Raw genomic sequence first — 20,453 nt, forward strand, 5'->3', positions numbered from 1 at the left:
GAGTTTAGGGCTGTTGAACACAGGGTTGCTATCAGTCGCAAGTGACTCGACGGCACATAACAACAACAACAGGGAAACTCTCTACGTTTTCCTTCCAAGATAGAAAAAAGAGGCACAGATAGCAGTTCTTGTCACTTCTAATCAATACTGTAGTGAAGATTCAAGCCAGAGCAACTTAACAAAGAGAGGGTAAGGAGAAATCCACCCATATTGGAAAGAAAGGCGTAAAATCAGCTCTGTTTGCAGTGACATAATATTGTATATAGGAAATCTTATGGATTCCATTAAAAAAAAATCGATGAGAGCTAATAAAGCAGTTTTTCAAGGTTGCGGGGAACAAAAGCCACACACAAAAATCAGCTGTATTTCCATATATGAGTAATGCATAATTCAAAATTAAGAAAGCAATCACAATACAACAGCATCATGAAATACTTAGTAATAAATTACATCCTGCACATAACAAAATATTTTAGATCTTTTTTTAAATTTATTTATTTATTTTTCATTTCAATGAACATCTACAGAGATTTTGGAATTCCATTCATTCATTGTTGCACCCTTCTCCCCGCCCCCCCCCATTTGCTCCTCTCCTTGAAAAGAAAAAGAAAAACTCCCTCATTGGTACACAATCCCTGCCGCACATACCCCAACCACAACCAACCCCAAATATAATCCACTCTGCAACCCTCATTCCGTACTCTTACGATAAACATAATGCCCTAAAATATAGTACTTTTAAACTATTCTCTGCCCCATAGACTTCAATGCCATAAACATATTTCATCCAGTTTTTCTTATCACAATTATTGTTACCTTGTCTGTCTCTAGGATTTACTTTAACTTGAATCACCTGGATTAGGACCAGCATACATACAAACGCAACATAAATAATTCCATAATCTGCCAATTTAAGTTTCTTAGCAGCAGGATTTATTTACCCGGGAAGTTGTATCTTTTAGAAGTTGTGTACATGGTTATTTTTGTATGTTGACTTACATACCGTTTAAAAAAAATGCATTTACCTTCACAGTCAAATCCTCATTACCTAATGTGACATGAACTTGAATAGGGGGGTAAACACCCTTGTCAGCATGGTATTCCATGGTTGCTCTCATTGCGTTCTGAAACACATTAGGGTTATATTAAAAACGCAATTTTTTTTATTTACAAAAAGGAAATAAAGTAATTAGATTGTCAAAAGTATATATTCACTATTTGTATTTTTTTAAGAAACATTAATACTTTGGAAATATAACAAAGAATCATAATTCTTATAACCATTTTCCAAAAGTTATTTAAATTTTCCCAATTTTAGAGATTTGGGAGATAGATATTTTTATTTAAAGTCTTCAACTAAATTAAGCCTATTTTCCAAAACCAAGCTTCTAAACACCTTTAACGAGTATAGATTAAAGTAGAAAATTTTGTTCAAATTGTTTTTCAATTTTAGTATATAATGGGCAAGCATTATATAGCTGTATTTTTTTGAAAACACAGCTTCTTTTCAAGAACAATTTTTCATAAATTTAAGAAACTTTATATATATATTAACAGCAATGGCCTTATTACCATGCAGTACCTAATCAAATTATCACTAGTGTAAAACTGCCACCGTTATGTGGTATAGAGTCGGAATTACCTCACAGCTGACCTTCTAGTGGATTTTCAGAGGCAGTAAATCACACTGGAGGGAGACTGCCCAACTTTACCCCTGCACAGTTGGTGGATTCAAACTGTGTGCCTTTGGGATTGCAGCTTCTTACCACTAGGCCACTTGAGTTATAAATAAAGGATATTTAATCTGTAAAGCTTCCTTTGATTAGTTTCAATAGGATCTAGGGTACAAAATGCTATTAACTATAGGCATTAAAGAATAGCAATGTGACATGAAGCACTAGAGTAGAAATTGATAAAGACAACTAAAAAAGATGAGGCTGAATTTTGAGGGGAAAAAGGATATCTGACTCTGACATCACCATCAGGGATGAGTATCTCTGAAGAGATCTATTCATCTCACCTAATGGTCATTTAAGATTAGGTTCCAGACCTAAGCCATTATTGCTGACATTATGTCAGATACGTAATATAGCACAAGAAAATTATTTTGTCCCTTGAGGTATCAACCACTGTTAACCAATTAATAGGGAAAATGTATAAGTAAAGTATTAGACATGTTCTTGCACTCCTAGAACAAAGCTTACCAAATGGAATCACCTACTTGCTGTTTATAAGATATTGAGTCAATTCTCTTGTTTTGGTTTATTTTCCTTTTTTATAATTAGATAAGAGAGTTGACTCCTTTCTAATTTGCTGTCCGCTGAAGAAAATTACTAGACACCAGAGGAGCTGTATTTAGGGTAGCTGTTTTGAGCCAGCGTGGCCAGTACCTCCTCATTCACTACTTTCCTGTCTATGACCAAGTGTCGTCTAACAGTGGGACTCTAGTTCTTTAAGAGTAGAAACTCAAGAATGGTTCTTTAAAATTCTTTGTTTTATAAAAACATGACTTTTATTGAACATCTTGTATTGACATGGATGTTAGTTATTAACAAAAGAGGAAACAGGCTCAGAGAGGTTGAGTGACTTGTCCAAGGTCACACAGCTAATAAGTGGCCAAGCTGGGATTCAAACCTATGTCTTTCTAACTTTGAAGTCTCAACTTAACCACTACACTGAGCTGTTCTTCAGGACTGACAGAATGCTGATCTCCAGAAATGCATGTGAAAAACAGTCCTCTTTTACTGAAACTGAGGGGATCTTATTGGAGTATTTAACTTTCAGAGCAGATGCCTAACCTCAAGAAAAGACTGGTAGAGGTTATTTTACAAACCTTGAAAAGTTCAAACACCATGTGATAGAGATGGGATGGTACATAAACCACTTGTATTGGCTGTCCTGGTGATTTTGCTACAGAGCAGAAGAGAAAAATAGAAAAGAACAGAGAGATACGCTTAAAGCATTTTTAAGAATAAATTGTGTAGTGATGAAAAGAAAACGTTTACTATGGAGGACTAACTGTATCATTTGGGAGAGAAGTGTCATGCCACTTGCTCTTCACTGGATTAGTGGTGGGACCCCATCCTCAAATAGATTTAATAGCAATGACAACAAGTATAGTCATTTCTAGAAACCCTGCATAACAATCAACCTGCTCCTCCCATTCTTCTCAGCTACACTGACTAATTTTTAAAGGCCACTTCCCAAAGGGAAATGTTAAGAAAACTCTCTAAATTCCATAGATCAATTCATAGTCCAGGCCCCACACTGGGTGCGATGGAGTTGGTGTATGACTCACAAAGAGCCCAAGTGACAGAATGGTACTGCCTCATAGGGAGCAAGTCACTCAGTCCCACAGAGCTGGTGAGTAGGTTCAAACCCGCAACATTTCAGTTAGCAGCTGGGCGCATACGCAGTGTACTACCAGAGCTCCCAGTACACATAAATACATCTTTAAAAAAGAGTATTTTTACCCAAAGAGAATATTTGTCTATTTTATTTTGGATCTTTCTATAGCTACAGATATGAATTTTAACATTTGTTATTATGTACCATTAAATCAGAACCAACCCTTAGCTGACCTTCCAGTGGGTTTTCAGAGGCAGTACACTGCATGGGAGGAAACTGCCCATCTTCCTCCTATGGTGGATTTGAACTGCGTCCCCTTGCGTTAGCAGTGCAACTCCTTACCACTAAGAAGCTCCTTACCAGAGCTTTCTATAAAATTCTACATTCAAACATTTAATAGAACCTCACTGGAAAGGAGTTAGACAATATGTGAAACGGCATCTTTAATAGGACAAAAGAATAAAGACTACCGATGCCTTAGAATTCTAATTCAACCAATAAATCAGACTCCTCCTGCATGTGCCCTTGGAACATGGATCTCTACACCTCACAATAGTTCAGTTCCCAAACTATCACCTGTATATTGTAACTTGTTTTTACTGAATGAGATGGTGGTGTAGTGGTAAGAAGTGGTGCTGCAATCCCAAAAGGATGCAGTTTAAATCCACCAGCTGCTCCACGAGATGGACAATCTCCTCCTGTGTGATTACTGCCTCTGAAAACCCACTGGCAGGTCAGCTATGGGTCAGTTCTGACTCAATGGCACACAACAACAACAACCTTCAGTGACTAAGTTTTTATTTTATAACTCATTGCCATTTAGTCAGAACCTACTCATGGAGTTCCAAGGTGATAAATTTTAAGGAAGGAGATTTCCCATCTTTCTTCCTCAAGCAGCCAGTGAATTTGAACCAAGAGATGAGGCCTTTGAGTCAGCAGTGCAACTCCCTACAGATTATGCCACCAGAGCGCCCTATGTTTATACAGTTTTGGTGGGGGGCAGGCGGTGGGGAAGCAGGACGAGGGGGAAGCAATTCTGTTTTAAACTGGAAAACTATTTCCACTGCTCACACTTTCTAAAGTTCAAAACACAGCTTAAATGTTACCATCAAGTTGTTTAGAACTTCTGCAGTGACCCCATAGGCCAAAATAGAACAGCTTTACAGGGCTTTGTGGGCTGTAAATCTTTACAGAAGCAGCTGTCACACCTTCCTCACAAGAAGTGGCTGATGGATTCTAACAGCCGACCTTATGGTTCACAGCCAAGCACTTAATCACTGTGCCATCAGGGCTTCTTAGTAAAAGGCTTAGTAAAAGCCATTAATCTCCTCCCAAGGTATTCTAGCCTTTTTGTTTAAAAAACACTCACTCACTGAGCTCTGACTTCTAGAGACCAGGCTTCTGAGTCACAGTGAAAAGAAAACCATCAAACTGAGGTTCTCAAAAGGATGCACATCTTTGCTTCCTTTCTTCCCCCAGCCTTTTTACTTCCTCAGTAGTAAAAACAGATTTTCTACTTGGGTAAACCTTATGTTACTGAAAAGCATAGAAGTCAAATGATACCTTTTTAACATCATTGTTTCTAAAACCAAACAAATTAAAAAGTTGTAAATTAAAAATAAGTCAAACAGAGCAAAAAAAAAATATTTTCCAAATTAATTAAAACATGAGTTTGTGGATCTTTTTCAAAAATACGACCATTCTGTTTCAACCTTTATATACACCAAAGAAACTGATGAAAAAGTTATTTTCTATCAAAACAAATCTAGCAAACAAAATCTATCATTTTTTTCTCAGCAAATCACATAGCAAAGAATAACATGAAGCTTACCGTTTAGTTCGTCAAGTTCTAGTTCAGGAGAATTAATGTAATATAAATCACAGAGACGCCTAGCATTTTCATAGCCATCTAATGTGAACAAAAATTTTAAAAACATATTAAATAAATTTAGCTTTGTTCCATACATTAAAACAGTAATAAAACTGATGAATTGTATTTTAAACTCTCTGGAAGAAAATATACTTTATTAGGCTTGGCTTGGGGGAGGTCTTTCTAAGTGTGACTTGACAAAGCTTAATACCTTAGAAAAGAATGAGATTTGATTGCAGAAATTAAAACATTTGTATAAAAAAAAAAAAGTAAGAAAAACAGTAGGTTGAATATTTCCAATATATGGATATATTAAAAATGTCCTATGTGTACTATAAAACAACTTATGTAAAATAAATTAGAAGAAGTTTGGTACTTCAACAGGAAATAGGCAAAAAGATATAATGGGCAACTCACAGAAGAAGAGGGAGAAGGCCAATAAACCTAAAAAGCTGCACAGATTCAATAAATGCAAAGTAATGAAAACCAAAAAAAATCTGATACTGAGGTGGGGGTTTTTCCCCCTCTGTCAGACTGGCAAAAAATAGAAGTGACTGAAAACTTTCAGAGTAGGTGAGGGCTTAGCAATAAGTACACTTATCTATTATTACTTTGTTAGAACTGCTGAAATTGCAAAGGCATTTTAAAAGTTAAACTTCTAAGAATCTTGCTTTCTAAAATACTAGTGCATTTTTGAGAATGTGCATTTCAGTTTTGTTACTAATAGAAAAAAAGCAATTAAAACCCAAGTGTACATCAAATGGGATGGACGGATTAGAATACATTTTGATACATGTATTACCAGAGAAACATCTAAAAATTGTAGAAAATGGAGTATCTCACCTTCTTTTCTTTTATAAAAAAAAAATCAAGTACCTATATGATATATGCATATGTGGTATAAACACAAAAATGTGTGGAAAAAATGCAAACAAAACTGTTGTGAATTATTGTTCTAATTAATATAGGGAACTAGAAAGAGGTTTTAAACTTTTTGAAGTGAAAGTTATCTCCTCTACAGTATCACTACACTTTGTCTAACAAAACACAGTATCAAAAATACTTTCATTCTACTCCCAGGGATCTCCTGTTTGTCAGACAATGAATTTATAAAGTGAGCCAATGGCACCTGTGAGGTACTGGGTCCTCAGAATACTCACCTATGAGACTTAATGGACATTTGCCCAAAAAAAAGTTCAAAAGGCAGGGGAGAAGGATGAATGGAAATGTGGTACCCAGGAAGTAAGTGCTGTTGCATTGATGGGATTGCAACTAATGTTATGAAACAAAATGACTATAAATTGCTACTGGGAAACCAATTAACTTGGAAAACTTTCACTAAACCACAATAATTACAATAATTACTATACAAAAAGGTCAAAAAGTTATTTTCAAACAGTCCATCTATTTGCTCTTAGTATTTTATCTGATATAGTTTTTTAAAAGGTAAGAAATAATGATTCCTTTTTATTTCTATGTATCCTTTTTGAAAGGAAAGCCTTAAAGAGTTTACCTTTAATAACTTCAACTACACTGCAGTTTGGATTTATGCTTCCAATGTGTTTTCGATGAGATGGACTTCCTTTGCTTTTCCCACCAAACAATAAAGCTGTCAAAATACAAGAAGTAATAAGGTAACTACTACCCTTTTCCATATGCAACTCATGTTTCTCTAAATGGTGCCAAATAGTAGAACAAATATTTTCCTTACACATATTCAATAAAATAACCAATAAAAATACCATGTCCATGTAACTATTTACTTTTCTTAATTTGCAAAAGAAAAATGTTCTCTATGAAGCAGAGTTCTAAGGATAAAGGTAAAATCTATTTGTCTGAGATTCTTCTCTTGACTTGTGGACACTTACAGTGCTGATTGAGTAACATTCGAATGGAAATGCGACTCATATAGAAACGATCCAGAAAGTACTGAACATTCTGGCTGGTGACGGGATCCACCCCGAAGCTCTCCTTATACTCAATCACACCCTGAGCCATCGTCGGAATGACATCATTGTGACGGTTCCTGATCCGTATCACAGTATCTGTAAAGCTAAACAAATTTGTCTGTCAAAATGGTCAAAGATTGTTAAGAAGTAAATTTAATACTAAAAAACAAGTTCAGCCAAATATACTACAAAGCAATTCCGGGTTAACCAAAAGGAACATCAGTTCATGTTTCCTAAGTATAACACAGGTCATAAAGTCTATAGAGGGAGCTCTAGGTAGCCTAGTGGTAAGGAATTGTGCTGCCAATCCAGAGGGACATGGTTTGAATCTATCAGCTGCTCCATTGGGAAAAAATGGGCAATCTCCTCTCATGAGATCTACAGTCTTTGAAAATCCCCTGGAGGGTCAGCTATGAGTCAGAGCCAACTAGACAGCACATCAACAAAGAAAGTATACAGAATCAATAAAGGTATAAAAGATTAAACTCTTTTCTTGGAATGCCTGAAACATCAGGCTGCCACAAAACACAGTTCTGCAAATGTTAAGGGTTTTCTTAACTCATCTGAGCTCATCTTAGCAGTCCCTACAAGGATGGTGTTTCAGAGACTGTTAGTGTGAGAGAAGACAGGGAGCTTGCTTCTATGGGACATGTGCTCTGTAAGGAAAGGAAGCAAAAGGTCAAATAAAGCCTGCATAACTTTGGAACTAATCACTGGGGTTCAGACAGAAAGAAAAAAAAAAAACAAAACAAACCCTTAGAACAGAAGAACAGAAAAGAGATAGCATTTCATTCATCCTATAGTTTTACAAAACTGAAAAGGAGAGGTAGACAATCCTATTAAAAGAAAAACTTTTCGATTGCTCAGCCTTCCCATCACTGTCATTTGAAAGACATTATTGCCTGGTTAATTTAGAAAACCAAATAAAAGAGGAAAGGAGTTTTAATTATGAAGTAACAAAACCAGTCTTCTAAAATACTCATCAGAATTTACACTTCAAATGAGTGCTTTCACATTCAAAGCACCTTGAGTACTATTAACTTATTCCAAGGATGCTTCCACTGCTCAAAACAGTTTTTGAATCCCTACTTTGTAATTAGCTTCAAAATCAAACTGTTAACCCAAACTACAAACAAAACTTGAAAACAAACAACTCATAATTTCTAGTTATTTTCTTTAAAATAAAAAACAAATAAACACACACACACACACACCAACCAAATACTATTCTTCTGCTCAATCATCATATTTTCCAGACTTGAGTTCTGAAAAACTAATCAGTTTTCAGAAGGTCCTGTACTTTTAAGCAAGACTGCTTGAGTCCAAATCTTGACATTGGCTAGCTACATGACCTTAAGTTACTTAACACCTTTGTAACACAAACAACATTGTCTCAGGGGAGGTGTTTTAAAGATTTAATGACACTGTTCATAGAAACGCCAAAGCATCAAGTTAAACCAAATGCCAAGTTAAACTCGATGAATGTTACATTTCCCAAGCAAAATCTTTTCATTAATATCTTTTCAAAACACATGTTTCAAAGTATTGCTACCGCATTTAAAGACAATTTAAAACTGTGTAACAGATTCCTAAGAGAAGAGCTCTCCAGGTCAACAGTCTGCTTCATGTTCTTATTTTCTCTTAAGTGACCCTGAGGTTACATTTTAATGTCCACTACATCTAAGTCATTATGTGAAGTGTGTTTTTCCTCATAGTAGACTTAGATGAAGTAGTTCTCATAGCCAGCCTAATTTAATGGCTGGTGTTACTATTACCTATACTGACTGTTATTAGATACCTATATTAGCATATGTTCTAGAATAGTGGGAAAATAAAGGTGATGGATTTGTTTAAAATTAGTTTAATGCATTTACTTTCTTTACATGAGGTTAACAAGTGTGGTAATAGGACTTTTGAAAATGGCTTTCCTAACCATTGTCTTAGTCCCTTCTAGTCTAAGCCTCCCTCTGATCTCCAGCTGCCTCAACTGCAAAAAGTGGTTCATCATTGATCAGCATCTTCTCCATTATCAACAGCTGTGCGGCAACATAAAAGGGACTGTGGACAGACTCTGGTGAGATGTGGTCTTTTGGAGCCCTGGAGATGGAGCCAGAGTTAAAGGTTTTGCTTGCTGGACCACTGAAGGAAGAGCTGACTTGTGACCGCTATGATACAAAGCTTGCTAGTCAATTGAAGAACCAGAGGCTTCTTGCATTTGTGCTGCTGAACTGAACCTTAACTTTTACTTGTTGACTGAGAAACTATCTGAACAAATTGAGGAAGTGTGTTTAGCTGTTAATTTGGCTTGGGGCTACTGTTCACTAAACCTGTACTTTCCCTCTGTGATAACCTCTGCCTCCCCTACCGCTCAACCTATTTCCCTAATAAACTCCACAACTGTAAGTAAAGTCTGTGAGCCAATCTGCAATGAACATGGGGCCCAGTGATTAGTAGAAGCAGGTGCAAGAGCCTTTGGGGTGAGGGCAGGGGTGGACACTGTGTCTGCCCTTGTAGCTATTATTTTAGTAGCGTAGTACGGATGTGGAAGAGGACAGGCCTCCTTTGTGGAGCTCGGGAAGGTTTGTCTCTGCCCTTCCATGTTGTCCACATTACCTTTAGTCTTTTTACAACACATATAAATCTTATTTCCAAAATAGTCAAAGAGTGTACTTACTCATAAATAGCCTTTGCATCTTCAGCACTTTTATCCTTAAAATCAAGAAGTTCCTGAAGACTCTGGATATACCTAAAATGCAAATCAATACAGCAAATTTGTTCTTTTACATTCTGAAAGCCCAAAATAGTGACAGTGCTTAAAAAAGTTATTTTTCTTAACATTTTTTTTATTTAGAACTGCTACTGTTACCATTATGTGTTGTTGAGTTGCCTGCAACTCATAGTGACCCTATCTACAACAGCTCTGACACCTGCCCTGTCCTGAGCCAGTCTCAATGACTTCGACACACCTACCCCCATTGACCTAGTTACTGTAGCAATCCATCTTATTCGGGGTCTTCCTCTCCTACACTCTCCCTCCACCCTTCCAAGCATGATGTTCTTCTCCAAGGATCAGTCCCTTCTGGCCACATGCCCAGAATATGTAAGACAGAGCTTCAAAACCCTTGACCCCAAAGAGAAACTTGGCTTCACCCACTCCAAAACAAAGCAATTTGTTTTCTTGGTGGTCCATGGTATGTTCGAGACTCTTCTCAAGCACCATACCTCAAAGGCATCAATTATTCTTCTGCCATCCTTAATCTATTATCTAGCTTTCTGATGCATAGCAGGTAATTGCAGAGACCATGGACTGGATCTGGCACACCTAAGTCTCTAGACTTTCATTGTTGCTTCTCAGTACTCTGGGAAGGTCCCTGACAGCAGATATACCTAATGCAATTTGTCTTTTGATTTTCTGACTTCTGGTGCCAAAAGTGTTGATTGTGGAGCCAAGCAAGCTGAAACTGTTAACAGCCTCAATCTCTTCTCCATCCATCATGGTGCTGCCAATTGGCCCAGCGCTTAGAATCTTTGTTTTCTTGATGTTGAGCTTTAATTCATATTGAAGATTACAGTCTTTGACCTTCTGTAGCAAGCACTTCAGGTCCACCTCAGTTTCAGCAAGCAAGGTTGTGTCATCTGCATAATGTAGGATGTTGATGTGTCTTCCTCCAACCCTGATGCCACATTCCTCCTTGTAAAGCCCAGACTCCCAAATGATCTGTTCTGAATATAGATTGGAAAGGTATGGAGATAGATGCATCCCTGATGCACTCCCTTCCTGATTTTGAACTTTGTAATGTTTCCCTGCTCTGTTCTGAGGACTGATTCCTGGTCCAAGTGCAAGGTTTGCATGATCACAATCAAGTGTTCTGGGATTCCCATGCTCCTCAATGTTAACCAGAATTCACTGTGATCCACACATTAGTTAGGGTTAATGCAGAATTTTTACACTCACTCACATTTCAACAAAATGCATGACAAAAAGTCAGTTGTAGCAGAAAAAAAGTGTGTAGTAGAGAGTGCATTTTCTTCTCAAAGCATATGTCAAATCTGATGTAAGAATTTCAAGATGTCTTACCTTTTTTTTTTAAGAAGAAGTGGGGGGACTCAAAAGCAACACAACGGCTGCTAACTAGAAGTTTGGAAATTTAAATTCACAAGGAACTTGGGGGAAAGGCTTGATGATTTGCTCCAGTAAAGTATTGTTATTGTTGTTGTGTATTATGATGGCTATTGTTGCATGATGTCAAGTTGATTCCCACTCAGAACAATCCTCTGGGACAAAGCATAACTGTTTCAGGACAAAGCATAACTGTCTCACTGGGTTGTAGACTATAACTGTAAACAGGAGCAGATCACCAGTTCTTTTCTCCTGCAAAGTTTCTGGTGGGCTGGAACCACCAAGCTTTGTGTTGGCAACCAAACATTTAACCAGTGAGTAGCTAGAGCTTATACCTGTGAAAATTACAGCTCAGAAGCCCGACAGGACAGTTCTACTTATCATATCGAAGTCACTATGAGTGGAAAATTACTCAACAACAAAAACCTGGCTTAAAAAAAAAAATCAATACCCTAAAAGTAGTGTACAATTTCTCTTGTTTAAAATCAAGCATTACAACAGCATTATGAGAACTGAATCTATCACCAATAACTATATAATCTTAGGCAAATGACTTGATGGTCTGGTGCACAGGGAATTGAACTACTAACCAAAAGTCTGCATCTCTCTGGCAGTTCAAATTCACTGGCAGCACTGTGAGACAAAAACAGGCAATCTCCTCCTGTATGATTTACAGCCTCAGAAATCCAATGGAAGGTCAGTGATAAGTTGGTTCCAACTCAAAAGCAAAGATTTGGAAGGGTTTTTTCAGTCTTGGTAAAACAAGGAGCCAGCCTATTCCTGCTCGAAAAGCGTAACTTAAATATCTTTGTTTAACACTTAGAGTTTAGATGTTTGTAGCCAATCAACAAATATTTCTTGAAAGTCTGCTATGTAACATATGGTTCTTTTCAACAGAACTTAAAAAACACAGAAGTCACAAAAATACAGGTTTATAATTTATTGAATAATTTAAGGAAGGAAACACTTGTTAAGGGATACACTGAGGGGGAAAAAGGCTTTCTTAAGGTAAGAAGGCCAGGTATAAAGGCGGTGAAGGAAGTCAGGTATAAGAGCAGTGAAAGAAGTCAGGTAATGGCAGTGCAGAGCCTGAACTAAAGTCTGTCAGTGCTTTCTTTACAACTGCCCTGGCTCAGCAACCTCCAGGACCCAGGCAGCAAGAATATCTAACCTTGTTATTGAGTTGATTCTAATAGTGACATTATGGGACAGAGCAGAACTGTCCTTTAGGGTTTTCAAGGCTATAATCTTTATGGAAGCTGAATGACACATTTTCTCCCATGGAGCAGCTTGTGGGTTCAAACTTCTGACTTTTTGGTTAGCAGCCAAGAGTTTAATCACTGCCAACACCTGACCTCCTACAGGCAGCAAAGAAAGTGTTATTAAAAATTCTGTAAATCATATGTCAGTGCATAAAGCTGTCCCTAAATAGTAAAATTTCTCACTGCATTCCAAAGTGACATATAAGTGATTCAGTATTGTTAAACCCTTAATTTTCTCTTTAGTCGTGAGAAATACTGCATTCAATTTAAGAAACATTTGCATATTTATGCTAGGCATAAACTAAACTTCAAAAATGTAGTCCTATTTTATTTTTAATGAAGAGTTAAAAAAGAAAAAACAGAACTCCTATAGAAAAATAGATTTTCTTTTATATTCATTCTATTTCCTAAACAAATGTCTCTTCTCTAAATTAAATTTAGATTTAATATGTGATTTTCATAAAGGCAGAACTCACCTCAACTCTCTGCCCTCAAGTTGGAACCAGCTCATAGCTGACTCTTCATCGGGCTTCTGAGACTAAAAAATCACCCAGGAAGATACTTCCCATCTTTGTTTGAGATGTTTTGTGATTAAAAGAATTGATAGGGAGCTCTGGTAGCCTAATAGGTAGAGTTGCGCTGCCCACCCACCATCTACTCTCAGGTAAAAGATGGGGCAAATTCCTGCTATGTGACTTTCAGCCCTTGAAAACTGGATGATGAATGGTCAGCTGAATGGATTCCAACTTGATGGCAATGAGAAAGAGAGAGAAAAGAACTGACAGTTACAAATTAATATAATTAACATAATAACAAAATTGGCCATGTGTGTGTATACCCTCAACATCTCTATTATAATTTTTCTGAAAAGAGATAAAAGTTAGTTTGATTACGTATGAAGAAAAACTCTACAGACCTAGGGGTAAAAGTAAAAACAGAAGAGGTCTGCATGGAGTCTCAACATGGCCAAGCAAGTGTGAACTCATTTCAGTTTTTGTAGAGAGATACTTACATCCCCAATTTACAACAGTGGAAACGAAAGTTCAGAAAGTCATGCTTGCCTCCCCACGCCCCCCCCCCGTCATGTACCATCGAATCAGATCCCACTGGCACAGGAGGAGACTGTCCCTCCTTCTCCAGCGGGGCATCTGGTACAAAGTCATGCTTTCTGAAGTAATGTCTATGACTTAAATCCGAGAGTTACTGGGTGATGCAAAGGGTTAATGCCCTTAACTCTTAACCAAAAGGCTGAAAATTCAAGTTCACCTTTGAAGAAAAGCCAGGCAATCTATTTCAGAAAAACTACTCATTCAAACCCTAGAAAGCAAGTTCTATTGCAACATTCATGAGATTGTCATGAGTCAGAGAAATGATGGCAAATGACAAATAGTTACAATTTTAAAAACAAAACAAACAGAACCACATTTGCTTTAAAGTTGAGTAAAGCCCATGACTCCATCAGAACTGAAAACACAAGGCAGGGGTCTTACCAGCTTTGTACCAGTTGAACTGATGGCGTCCTGAGAAGATTATCTGGCAGTAGACTTATTTCTTTCATTATATTTGCCAATCTAACAGGCAACTCTTGCCGAAGAAACATAAATGAGGTCTTTTCACAAGCATTCACAGATCCTGAAACCAAACGTGACAGAAAGAGGAGTAAGTGCAAGCCTTGAGGCAGCTGAGGACACAGATAAGGAGAAATACAGATGAAGTTATCTCATGGGACCAGAGAGGAGGAATCATCACAATGACAGGGCGTGTAGGAGGAAGGAGAAAAATAGTCAAGTTTGTGAGGGGCTAAAGATGAGACAGTCCAGTGTTTAAAGAGTTCTAAGGTTTACAGAATAATCTCTCAATTGCTAGAATTCCAGTCTCTCAGTAGAGCAATTTACTTCCTCAATCAACTTTACAACACTTCCCTCACCTGACCATGTCTAAGCAAGGTTCCCTCTAAGTGCCAGTGTTATTGCTGTTGTTAGGTACTATCTGGTCAGTTCCATTTCTTAGCAATCCTGTGCACAACAGCATGAAACTCTGCTCCGACCTGCCCCATCCTCCTCGTTACGGCTATGCTTCAGCCACTCCATTAATCCACCTTATTAAGGGTCTTCCTCTTCCAGTGACCGAAGCATTATGTCCTTCTTCAGAAGGCTCTCCAGCCTCAATTCTAACGATTATTCTGGCTATACCCCTTCCAAGACAGATGTATTAGTTCTTCTGGAAGCCCATATGGTGTATTCAGTACTCATCACTAACACAGAAAACCCAAGGCATCTGTTCTTCTCCAATTATTCTTACTCCTTGCCCAGCTTTAGAATGCATCTGAGGCAACTGAAAATACCATGGCTTGGTTCAAACACATCCTCAAAGTGCTATCTTTGCTTTTGCACAAAAAGAGGTCTCTTGCAACAGCTTTGCCCAGTGCAGTCTTTTGTCTCACTAACAGTAATACATGTTAACGTTGTTATTGTTGTTGCTAGGTGTCACTGAATCAACTGCAATTCATAGTGACTCTATGAACAACAGATCTGAACTTTGCCCTATCCTCATGAATTCCCCATGCTTGAGCCCACTATTAACAGTCACTGTGTGAATCCACCTCATGGCTCTTTCTCTTTTTTACTGACTCTCCTTTCCCAGCATGATATTCTTTTCCAAGGGCTGGTCCTTTTTGATAACATGCCCAAAGCATGTGAGATGGAGTTTTACCATTCTTGCTTTTATTTTTTTTTTTATTTCCTATTTTTTACATGTGTACCGTCAAATCAGATCTGACTGGTACAAGGAGGAGATTGGCCCTTTCTCCAGCAGATCATCTGGTGGATTTGAACCACGCACCTCTGGGACTGCAGTGCAGCTTCTTGCCACTAGGCCACCAGAGCTCCTCATCCTTGCCTTTTAAGGATCACCTTGGTTGCACCTCCTCCAAGATAGGCTTGTCTGTTCTTTGGGCAGTCCAGGGAATGGTGGTGGTGGTTGTTTTTGTTGAGTACCATGGAGTCAGAAGCAATCCACTGCTGACCCCCAAAGGGTTTTCAGAGGCAGTTAATCACACAGGACAAGATTCTTCAACAACACAAAGGGTATAAGCTCTTCAGTCTTCTTTAGTCATTGTCTAACTTTTAAATGCATAGGAAGCAACTGCAAATACACAGCTAGATCAGGTGCATCTCTGTCTTTAAACTGATATCCTAGCTCTTTGGCACTTGGAAGGGGTCCTTGACAGGAGATTTTCCCACTGTGATATATCTTTTGATTTCTTGACTGCTGCTGCCATTGTTGTTAACTGTGGACTAAAGCAAAATGAAGTAGTTGAGAATATCAATCTTTTCTCCATCTTTTAGTGTCCAGTGATAAGAACTTTTGTTTTTCTAACAAGATATAACTCATATTGGAGGCTAAAATCTTTAATTGTTTGCAGTAAGTGCTTTAAGTCTTCACTTTCTGCAAAGTTGTGTCACCTGTATAATACAGTTTGTTGAGGAGTCTTCCTCCAATCTTTTTTTTTTTACTGCTAATTTTAAGTGAGCATTTATTTGCACAATTACAACATGTGGACACAACCAGAAAGGAGGGACAGCCCTGGGGTGACCAGACCTCCTCTGATGGCTGGCTGGGGCCACTAGTCCTTCCTGGAGAAATCTCTCTCAAGCATGCAGACCACGGAACAGGCGTAGGGTCTCTCGGGGACAAGGAGATGCCCCAGTCTCACAATCTCACAGCCCAGGAAGCTGAAGGTCCAGAGCAAGGCGGTGCTGTCATCTTGGTTTCTATGGAAGCAGATGAAGATGTGGTCCACAAGGAGCAAACTCAAGGAGAGCTGCGAGCCTGTCTTTGCTCCCCTCCGGCAGGGAACCCCCTGGGAGCTCAAGGTAGAGGCTACTGCTGCTGAGTGCAGTCCTCCAGGTGACGTGTTTGGCCTGGGAGCCTGGATTGGACATTAAGAATTCTCTTCTTGTCATTAGATGCTAGTTCCTATTACATTCAGACAATTATCAGAGTAAAATAAATTTGCTGAAAGATTGTGATCCCTCTGACTATGCCCTGGCCCACCTGGGATCTTCATGGTGGGTGAGGGACATCAGGAGCACCACCGAGGCCCTGGGCCGAGGTGACTACAGCAACTGGAAGACACCCTGGAACTCTCGCTGCTGGCCACCCCGGCTATGCAAGCTGAGGAGTGTCCTGGTGCAGCTGGTGAGGATGGTGGGTTTATCCCCTTTCTCTCTGGTGAAACCATGGCTCTTGAGGATCCTCTGTACGCAGGATTTCACCATCCGGATGCTGGGGGTCCGAAACCAGGAAAACCTCCACCACGGCTCACCATTCATTCTTCCTCCAATCTTGATGCCACATTCTTCTTCATATAGTTCAGTGCCTCAATCTATTTGCCCAGCAAACCAGTTGAATTGTAATGGAGAAAGGATACAACATCGATACACTCTTTTCCTGATTCTAAACCTTGCAGTGTACCCTTATTCTGTTTTAACAACTGTTTCTGGAACTATGTATAGGTTAATTAAGTGTTCTAGGATTCCATTCTTCTCAACATTAACCATAACTTGCTATGATCCGTACAGTCAAATGCCTTTGCATAGTCAATAAAAAACAACTAAGTATTTTTCTGGTATTTTCTGCTTTCAGCCAAGATCCATCTGACATCCTCAGTGATATCCTTTAGGCCACAGCCTCTTCTGAATCCCACTTGAATTTCTGATAATCCCTCATGATGAATTGCTCCAACCATTTTTAAATAATCTTCAGCAAGATTTCATTTGCATGTGATATTAATGATATTGTCTGATAATTTCCACAGACCATTGGATAACTTTTCTTTTAGAATGGGAGTTATCCTCATGTTGACAACAAAACATGAAAAAAACCTATCCTACATAACATGTTACACTTAGAAAATCTGCTTCTTCTTTTTTTAATTTTTATTGTATTATTTTTACATGTACCATCAAATCAGATCTGACTGGTACAGGAGGAGATTGCCCCCTCCTTCTCCAGTAGAGAGCATCTGGTGGTCCGAAAATCTGCTTCTTAACGCTAGGTTTATAAAAAGTGAATGCTTCTCTAAGAAACCAGAAAATTTAGACATGTACATGAAAAGATTCATTTATTTCTTCCAAATCATTCAGTCACTTACTCATTGCCATCAAATCGTAATCAAACTATAGCTACTCCTGCAGCAGGTTCTGAAGGCTGTAACTGCACAGAAGGAGATTTCCCATCTTTCTTTAATGGAGTCACTCGTGGATCTGAACATCCAGCGATGCACTGCCTTTAGGTTGGCAGTACACAATTCCCTAAGAGTTATATACCAGGGGTCTCTTCATTCCATATGTTGTTTATTGTTATTATATGTCCTTAAGTTGTATCCACCTCATAGCTACCCTCCAGTGGGTTTTAGAAGCTGTAAATCACACAGAAGATTGCCAATTTTTCTCCCATGGAGATCTCCCTGGTGGATTTGAAACAGGTGTCTTGGTAGTGGGTTGACAGCACAACTCCTTCCCACTAGGCCCCAGAGCACCCTCATTCCACATAGAACCACTATCCTAATCACCATGGAGACCTGTTGGCACAATTATTAAGTTCTTAAACTGCTAACTGACAGGATGGAAGTTTGAACTGCGCTGTCATTCCTAAAGCATGCAGTTATAATCCACTGCTGCGAGGGAGAAAAACAGGCAATCTCCTCCTTTGCTATTGAACTGCCTCTAAAAACTTGCAAGAACGTCAGCTATGAGTTGGTTCTGACTCTATAGTACACAATGACCATAGTGGCTTTACAGGAAATAAAACTTTGTGACTTGCTCCCAAAAGGATTATAACATAGGAAACACTATAGGGCAATTTTATTCTGTCCTATAGTCACTATGAGTTAGAATCCACTCAACAACACACATCATAAGCAAAGAATAAAAGCTGCTTCCAAGCAAACGAAAGAAAAAAACACCAAGGGTTGGTTATTCATAACCATCTTCAAGCCTGTAGCTACCTAGCTTTCTTCTCTAGTAGGTCTGATTCAACTATCCGTTTCCGATCTCCATTCCCATATCTAGATTCTAAGCACAAGAGCTGGAAAATGTCCCTCTGGCAAGCAGTGCCTCTTAATATTAAACTAACAAGTCATGGTTTTCAATATTTAAAGTTCACCAATTTAATTTTTCTCTGTAGAGATAACCTTAGCAAAACCTAGATTGGATACAGCAATTATGGCTGTTAGGTGCCTACAAATCACAGATGACTCACAGCAACCCTATGAACGAAAGGCCTGAGCACTGTTCATAGAGATTCCAGAGGCAAGCCATTTAGGAAGTGGATGCCACTCCTGCTTCCAAGCTTGTTTTAATCGGGAAGCCCCACCAAACACAGTCCACCACGGGTAATCATTATCACATTTGGCACATCAGTGTCACAGTGTTTAGCATCACAGCAACCACGAGTTACCCCTGTACAGCAATGCACAGACCAGTGCTATACCACCTAGAAGAATGTCTGACATTCTAATCATGGCATTAAAGGAAGATATTTTCTTGTGAAGTTTAAGGACATACTTGTGAACAAGATCAAGTTGTTACCTTAAAGAAAAATAAAACAGAGGGCTCTGAACCAAAAATGTCTGCCACCATAAACCAGCTTTAAGATAAAGTTGCCAGTCCTGCTAATATCCTTCAAGGCCACTAATGACCTGTATTAGGAGTTCTAGTGACCTAGAAGTGGAAAAGAGCTGCACTGCTAACCTCAAGGTAAGTGGTTTGAGTCCACTAGCTGCTGCTCAGGAGAATTAGAAGCTATCTCCTCCAGCTGGAGTTACAGCCTCTGGAAACTGATTAGGGTCAGCTATGAGTTGGTTCCACCTCAATGACACATAACAACAACAGCAAAAGTGACCTGTTAGCATCCTAACAGTGTTTACATGTAAAAGACAACTTTTTCTATCCAAATTTTATTACCTTATTAAAGTCTGTCTTTATCACCTCCAAATTGAAGTTAAAAGTTAAATACCTAACTTGGCCGTTGCTTCCTCCATCTGTTGCAAACTTTCTAGGGAAAATCAGGAAGCATAACTCTGGGCAGACGGTAAGTAGATTGTGGCTTTCATGCGGATGGGACGTGTGTGGTAAAGCCATGCTTCTTGCACCCATGCACCTTACACGTGGTCAAGACTATTTTCTGCTGATGAAATCAAACTGTTGCTGGTGCAAACACACTAAGACACTTGAGGAAACATTCTACGAAACTTAGAACCAGTTATAACCTGCTAACATCACGCTGATTTTATGCAGTCATATGAATAATTGAGCATATGTGACTCTGAAGAACTCGATTCCTGGGGGTGTCCACGCTCTCGCTCCTCCCCACACCTCGGCTCCAAAAAAGAGGCCCGGCTGTCCCACGTGCGCTCAAAGGCAGGAGGTCATTCTGGTATGTTTTCAACAATAGACAGTAAAAAGACACAGAGCCCCAGTTATTCACTCGGGCTGCAAGCTCCTTCACCAGAGCTTAAGGATCCACGGGGAATGAAGGAAGCGTCCAAAGTCGCTGGTGGAGGAAATGGTAAAGAGTCCTAAGGAGACAGGGGGGGCCAGCACGGCACCTCCCCCGCCCGGGCGCGCACAAAGGCCGAAGGCCCGCGCTGCACTCACCGAAGTCCAGGAACTGCTTCATGGAGAGCGGGGACGGCGAGAAGCGCGCATAGAAATCCACTTGGCCGGGAAGGCTGCGCTCGACCGCAGGGCCGGATCCGGAGTCCGCGCTGAGGCTGCGGCTGGCTCCCGGCCGGAGGAAGCGTAGCGTGGGGCCAGGGCCCACCGTGGCGGCTCCCCGCAGGAGCCGCGGCAGTTGCATACCGAACCACGAAGAGGAGCCAGAGCTCCGCGCCTCGGGTG

At 39.4% G+C, this 20,453-nt stretch overlaps 1 protein-coding gene and 1 pseudogene across 1 annotated transcript in view; both read right to left on the reverse strand.

The window, feature by feature from the left end:
- PDK1 (pyruvate dehydrogenase kinase, isozyme 1) overlaps positions 1-20,431 on the reverse strand; it is a 50,168-nt gene extending 29,737 nt beyond the window's left edge. Inside the window, exons 1-8 of the mRNA XM_006878831.1 lie at positions 20,211-20,431; positions 14,040-14,181; positions 9,842-9,913; positions 7,087-7,271; positions 6,732-6,827; positions 5,180-5,257; positions 2,834-2,910; positions 1,026-1,124 (exon numbers count right to left, since the gene is read on the reverse strand). Coding sequence (XP_006878893.1) covers positions 1,026-1,124; positions 2,834-2,910; positions 5,180-5,257; positions 6,732-6,827; positions 7,087-7,271; positions 9,842-9,913; positions 14,040-14,181; positions 20,211-20,412 — 951 coding nt within the window. The 5' untranslated portion in view covers positions 20,413-20,431. The remainder of the gene's footprint in view (positions 1-1,025; positions 1,125-2,833; positions 2,911-5,179; positions 5,258-6,731; positions 6,828-7,086; positions 7,272-9,841; positions 9,914-14,039; positions 14,182-20,210) is intronic.
- LOC102843833 lies at positions 16,175-16,829 on the reverse strand (annotated as a pseudogene).
- Positions 20,432-20,453: the final 22 nt, after the last annotated feature.

The sequence above is a fragment of the Elephantulus edwardii genome, unplaced genomic scaffold, assembly GCF_000299155.1.
Source record: "Elephantulus edwardii isolate Elephantulus edwardi_28Jun2011 unplaced genomic scaffold, EleEdw1.0 scaffold00001, whole genome shotgun sequence".
NCBI classification, from domain to species: domain Eukaryota; kingdom Metazoa; phylum Chordata; class Mammalia; order Macroscelidea; family Macroscelididae; genus Elephantulus; species Elephantulus edwardii.